Source organism: Chenopodium album, chromosome 6 (assembly GCF_948465745.1).
Source record: "Chenopodium album chromosome 6, dcCheAlbu1.1, whole genome shotgun sequence".
In the NCBI taxonomy this organism is placed as follows: domain Eukaryota; kingdom Viridiplantae; phylum Streptophyta; class Magnoliopsida; order Caryophyllales; family Amaranthaceae; genus Chenopodium; species Chenopodium album.
The window spans coordinates 60,201,513-60,208,080 of record NC_137839.1 but is presented as its reverse complement, the minus strand read 5'-3'; the positions used below and the strand labels follow the sequence as shown (position 1 = coordinate 60,208,080).

Genomic DNA, 6,568 nt, shown 5'->3' with positions numbered 1-6,568 from the left:
GATCACAACGTCCTTTGCAGTATTTAGCCCTCAACACCCTCGACCAAAGAGCAGTAGGTTCCGACAGAATTCTCCAACCGAGCTTCGTGAGAAAGGCAGCATTGGCTTGTTTGGCTGAGAAAATACTCACGCCCCCTTTCTCAATTGGTCGTTGCAAGACCTCCCAAGAGATAAAATGAGTTTTCTCCTTGTCTTCATTGCCACCCCATATAAATCTTCTCGTCTTTTTATCAATTTCCTCACAAATTGATCTAGGAATTTTAGCCGATTGCATCGAATAAAAAGCCATGGTCGAAAGGGTAGATTTTGCAAGGGTAATACGTCCCGCCAATGATAGATATTTCATCTTCCAACCCGAAAGGCGTCTATCTATTTTTTCACATAGATGATTGAACGTATCTTTGGTAACCCGGCTAGTGAGGGTTGGAATACCAAGATCCGGAGTGGCTTGCATTCGGAGTTCATCACTAATCATCTTTTGAGAGTCTTCAATGGATCACATTTGTTATTGTTGAGACAAATATATATACTCCCTCCGTCTCTTTATCAATGTCCACTTTCTATCATTTATTACTCACATAATAGAGAGAAAGTGGACATTAATAAAGAGACGGAGGGAGTAATTCCTAACACATAAGAAATTTGGAGAAACTATTTTTCAAATTGATGTTTGATACCCATACATACAAAAATACTTGAAATAAGTATGTCTCATCACTGTTCTCACACACGAACAATTAGAGGAAATATATATTGGAAGTTGGTTGATGCATGCTACACACGCGACGGCCAACCACTAGTCATAAATAACATAAAATGATAAAACACTATAAAAATCTCAAATTTAAAATTTATAACATTTTTAGACTAGTTGAAATACATTAATCCATCCACAATCTCATTATGTACGAGCTCAAAAGGCTAACTTGTCCAACAAGCCTTCCTTAAGTCTACCTTTGAACCACATAATTGTTTTTGCCTCCTCGTCATCGAAATACTCTTCCAAAAAATAAGACCTGGTTTTTAAAGCAGACCGATCCTTTGGGAAGCTCATACCATGGTTACTTAAAGCTGAAAAGAATAGCATATATGATAATGATGACAATCCTATCAAATATTTACAATTTGATATTCGTATATTATATTTTACAAGGAGAAAATTTGAGATATAAGAGAGATACCAGTCTTGAAAGCTTGGAAGTCTACTTTCATTTTTCTCACCTGAAAATAACAATGAAAATATTAGAAACTGACATGTAACAAGGGCTGCAAATAACACTGGAAAATTCCCTTCAAAAATAAAAAAAGCACACACAAATATGTGACAACTTCAGCAGCAGATAACCAAGTCATAGCGACCAATTAAGACATTTACCTCCTCCTCATTAGAAAAGCCAAAAGAATCGCTGAAAACCACCGCAAAGGCAAGATGTTCGAATTGAAGGGACTCTTGAACTGCAGCCCAAGAGAAGGAAAAGCTATGTTACAACAGGATTAGTGTTTTTTAACGTTTACAGCCAATAATATGACAACCCAAGATTATATACATGATTGCCCACATCAAAACAGGAAAATGTCCTCAAGGCCACACCATAAGCAGCTCAAAGTTACAAGGCAATAGGAAACATACCAGCCTTTGACAACGCAAACGCAGTCTCATATATGTGATAAGGAGGTTGATCAGCTTTATCATCTGCAATTCTAGAGGCTGCAATATTCATAAAAATACTAGGGAGCTCTGCAGCAGCATGAACCCAACAGAATTTGTGTTAAATAAACACTAGTAGCAAAATAGACCTTGAAGAAAATAATAAAAAAAATATTCAAGTAAGGTCAATTTCAGAACAAGTACCATATCCTCTCTCACGAAAGGCCCACATAAAATGATCCCTTTTGATAAAATGAGCCCCTTCAGCCTTACGACGAAGTTCAGCAAGTTCACAAAAGTGATCTAAATTCTCGGACATAGACATGTCCTCTCTCATAAATAAAAGAGTAAAAGGAATAAGCACACTCTCCAAGTTATCTTTGACCTGGAACATAAACAAGATGAAAATAGTTGGGAAAATTTCACGCTTAAAAAAGAGCAAATATTTGAATGTTTAAAAACAGCCCACCCTCAACCATTGATGAACCAGTAGCACACACCCCTCAAACATAAGGATATCAAAGAGGATTAAAACTTCGAAGGTTAAGCAAACACACCATCATTTTTCTCCACAGAATAATATATAATAAGTGATGTTTAAGAAGGCTGTCAAACTCTTCATGGGGAGACCTCTCTGAATTTAGCCACTCCACAATAAAAGACAGTGAATGAGCATCTAAGCGGTACAAGGTTTCAATATCAATTATCTCCACAGCTTTGGCAACCAAAAACTCTTGACATTTCATATCACGATCCGTAAACATCTCCATCAGTAAAACTGTATATTGGTCAACCTGCTCCAGGAAAGAAGACCACGTCGTCAGCAAATATTATTTCTTTTGATGGCATTTCAATTTAAGCTTTAAGGTACATTCAAGTTCAACAACTCGAGGAAGTGATGTGCTAGAATTGTGTATGAAAACAGAGAGTATTCAAGCTAGTATCAGAGATAGAAATAGCAGCCAAGGGATAAGTGTATTGCAATTAGCATAATTCATAATACAAGGCATTCTTTCGAGAGGAAGGTTCTCTCCAAAACAAACTTCAACAATAATTTCTGGATACCTACCCCCTATCCCACAAGCTCTATTTAATACCAAGGTCAAGTTTAACAAACTCAAGCAACAGCTAATACAGGGAATCAAAATAACAAACTTATTCTTGAATTACTATTTGGCCCACTCCCCAAACTGATTCCATAACAAACTACTTCCAGCTCATCAAGCATTTCCATGCTTATTTTAGGCCTTCTCCTTGCATATGTGAAACAGACCTCAAGCCTAGGCTGATCTCTTGCATGATGAGATGACTAAAGCACCCTGTGGATGCTCTTAATGATGCAGATAAGAAAGAAAACATGTATAAAATTCACTATCTTGAGTACTAATTGAGGAAATCTATAAGTTCTATAGAATTGAGGATTATTTGCATTTTCAATCAAATTATCGACAACATTTTATTAGGACTTAGATTTAGAATATTACTATATTTACAACTAAAAAACGACTCCTTCAACCCTATTTCTTTGCTCCTTGTGGGCTATGCACACAAACGAATATGAAGAAAAAGGAGAGAAGAGTAATGGGGCTGGTATGGCCCCCATCATGTGTGAAAAAGTAGGGAGAATTTTTTATACAAAGAAATGAAGCAAATATTTGGGACTGCCTAAAAAGAGAAATAGGATGAAGAATTAAGGATGAAGGGAATATTATTTGACTTGTAATAGATCATTAGATATATTCTTTTTCTTCAAGCAAGTTTCAGGCTACAATATCCACATATATTATGGCATTATTTGGAGTGATTTATTAGTAAGAATTTAGAGTATTGGTTGGAGAAGTTATCCTTCCATTTTACAATCATTCTCCCATCCCACTGTAGCTATTCTAGAATCCAACCGAAGTCTTCCTATTATGATAGGCAATGGAGAAGATATCTAATTAAATAAAAATATACTTCTACCCTCTTTACAAAAATTTGACAAAAATGGTTCTCTAACAACATTCTGCCTTTGAAGTGTTTGAACACACTCTCAAAAGAAACAAAGGATGTTGATTGTCACATAACCCATCTTCCATTAGCCACCACCATTGCTTAACTTCCTAGGAAGAGAAGTGGCTATATGGGTGAAAAAAAGGCAACTTAATTTGGATGTGATCTAGAGGTGTTGCATCAACTGTACAGATGAGTATTTAGTCCAAATTAATGAAAAATTAATGCGACAAAACAAAGCAAAAAGTACAAGAATTGACATATAGGTTCACTTTATAGTTTAAACCTAGGATTATGAATAAAACAACTAATACTAAGCCAGATTAATTTTTTTTAGACTTTAACAGCCCCCAGAAACCCAGGATAATATAAAGCAGTATTTTCAATTCAAACAAAAGTGTTCATACGTCTATGTATACCCTTCAACACAAAAAATGATCATTGATAAGCAAACACACTTACCAGTATTTAGAATTTTACCGTTAATCTAGGACAAAGTTTCACTTTTTTGATTGCTTTCAGAATCTTGTCATCAATAGTACTCTGTAATAACAAAAAATCTCAGCAAATTATGAACATAACAAGAAAACCTGGTAGTCCGTAGTCAGCAGAAAAGCAAGAAAAACCATGCTACCTTCATATTTTCCTTGCAGCGGGCAAACTGGGGAGACAAACAAAAAAAAAAAGTCAATATACAGCCATACACGGACGGGTTGAAGTTCCTATGCAAAATAGGTACGCCAAAATCTTCACAAATTCAAAAAAGGCATTCGGCTTATTGTCTAGCATCAAGTCATATCTTACTAAAGCAATAACCAAATTATTCATACATTCATCTTATGCACCAAGATGCGCAAAATATTAACTAGTATATGCACATACCATATAAGGCTTTTCATATGGGAAACTGCTATAATGCTGCACATTGAAAGCAAACATCAGAAGGAATGGAATCATCACATGGAAATGGCAACTAAACAACATCAATATTTCAAAGCGTTACCAAAACCATATTGCCAAGATCAATTTCGGTCAACAAAGAGTATCTTTCCCGGTCAACCTTTCTATGGAAAATCCACTTGCACAACTCATGAACTGATTCATTCTGCAACAGAAAAAAAAATAAAAAATAAAAAACATAAATTATTGATCAACTAAACCCTTTAAATGGTATATTCACTTGCAAAACTCATACATTCATTAATTCTGTGAAAAAAATAAAGATACATGATTGATTGACTTAACTTGCAACAAAGATACAATGGCACTACGTTCCCATACCTTCCTTTAATCCTCTATACAAGTGATGTGATAGGACAATTTATTTTTACTATAAAAAAATATTGAATTTTGAGCTTTCAAGCTTCAATTACAGAGTTTAGGCATGTAGTTTCATACAAGGCACCTCAAAAGGTTTTATGACAGTTTTTAGACGATAAAGTATCAAATAAAAAATACCTTTCTTAGTAATGGCATTGCATTAAAAAAAAAAAAAAAATCAACATAAGCATACCACGTGCCTATTTGACATGTAAATAATCCTTTACAAAAAAAAATAAAAATAAAAAAATGAGGAAAAAGGAGTACAACTTTTTCCTCATCATTCACCGATGAAAAAAATACATAAACTGAAGGAATACACTTGCAAATTGCTGATACCAGTTTTTAACCAAAAGGGCAAAGACAAAATGTACGGTACATTCCACACTAAACACACACCTCTCCTATAGGTGCAAGTTCTTCCCAAAATTTTTTTTGTTGATCAATAACTATGCGAGAACTTCATATCCGGTATAAATCCTCCTGTCAAGTATAGATGTATAAACAATATAATAAGCATACAACAGAAAGGAACAATGACCAGACGCATGTCATCATTCTGGTTTGAAACATCCCAACTTTTAAAGACTATAAAGCAGAAAGAGGACAGGATAAAATCACAGGAATTAGAGTACCTTGTCATACAGCAGGTAAACAAGAGTGGTAATTCCTTCAATCAGACTATCATAAAGTTGATCAGGTAATTCCTTGCAATCTCTTAAAAAATCTCCGCAACTATCTAAGATTAACTCTTTTAATCCAGCTTCCTCAGTTGCTTCCAAATGCTCATCAATAGTGACTTCATTAAGGTCACTCTGGTTATTTTGCAATCCAATAGTATATGAGTTAGTTCATAAACAGATTTACATAGAAGGTTTACTTCAGGATCTATCACTTTGAGAGAATCCAGATGGTGTTATTTATTTAAGATGCCCACCCAGAAGCTTAGCTATGTCGCACACCTGGCTTATGGGGGTGAGTCTTCCACCAAGAGATTATGCATTTATTTACTAATGTTAAATAGTGTAAAAACTCTCTAAATATTGGATATTTTGACATCATCAAAAATATTGGAAAAAAAAAATGCAAATTCTTCTCATTTTTACATTGTAAACTAGTAATTAAGAAAAAAAAGTTTGAATAATAATCATAAAAATGGAATTTAGAAAGAAATTTAACAACAATACTTATAATTATTAGAAGAAATAGAAACATACCGACGAGAATTTGATAAGCCAAGAGGGAGAAGGTCAAGAGAATGAAAAAGTTAGGTTTTTTAGGGTTATGGAAATCGAAAAAGTGAGGTGTAGAATTTTAGATGAAGTGAAATGGGGGAAAACTAAAATAGAAGAAATCTATGTAATATATAAAGAGGAGGTGTTTTTGGTTGGGAAAATTTGAATGGACTATTTTATCCTCTTTAAATAATTTATTAAAACTAATAAAAGAATTAAAATTTACTTAAAGTCTAACCTTAAAATCCTTCAAAAAAAATAAAGTATAGCTTATAAATACAATTGTCATTCCTTTTTGAATCCAACTTTTTGATAATATTTTCATTAGCTTAGTTTTAGAGAGAGAATTTAGATAGAAGTTAGAGAGAAGTTC

General features: G+C 34.0%; 1 protein-coding gene across 3 annotated transcripts; it reads right to left on the bottom strand.

The window, feature by feature from the left end:
* Window positions 1-695: 695 nt before the first annotated feature.
* LOC145636134 (uncharacterized) lies at window positions 696-6,310 on the bottom strand. Of its 3 annotated transcripts, XM_081687594.1 has the most exons (13): window positions 6,178-6,310; window positions 5,596-5,775; window positions 5,360-5,443; window positions 4,644-4,745; window positions 4,523-4,558; window positions 4,275-4,301; window positions 4,121-4,183; window positions 2,206-2,442; window positions 1,853-2,033; window positions 1,631-1,738; window positions 1,376-1,455; window positions 1,182-1,221; window positions 696-1,071 (listed from the first exon to the last, which is right to left on the bottom strand). In XM_081687594.1, the coding sequence occupies exons 4-13, from the start codon at window positions 4,650-4,652 to the stop codon at window positions 914-916; spliced, it is 939 nt and encodes a 312-aa protein (XP_081543720.1). In that variant the 5' UTR covers window positions 4,653-4,745; window positions 5,360-5,443; window positions 5,596-5,775; window positions 6,178-6,310; the 3' UTR covers window positions 696-913. The 3 variants fall into 3 exon arrangements, with proteins under 3 accessions (XP_081543720.1, XP_081543721.1, XP_081543722.1); XM_081687595.1 differs by lacking the exon at window positions 5,360-5,443; XM_081687596.1 differs by lacking the exons at window positions 4,644-4,745; window positions 5,360-5,443; window positions 5,596-5,775; window positions 6,178-6,310 and having other exon boundaries at window positions 4,103-4,183; window positions 4,523-4,564.
* Window positions 6,311-6,568: the final 258 nt, after the last annotated feature.

Coding starts and splice junctions, on each gene's coding strand:
- LOC145636134 (XM_081687594.1), bottom strand. Junction 2,034..2,205: donor TTCTGTGGAGAAAAATGATG/GTGTGTTTGCTT, acceptor TTTATGTTCCAG/GTCAAAGATAACTTGGAGAG. Junction 1,739..1,852: donor CTTTCGTGAGAGAGGATATG/GTACTTGTTCTG, acceptor ATGCTGCTGCAG/AGCTCCCTAGTATTTTTATG.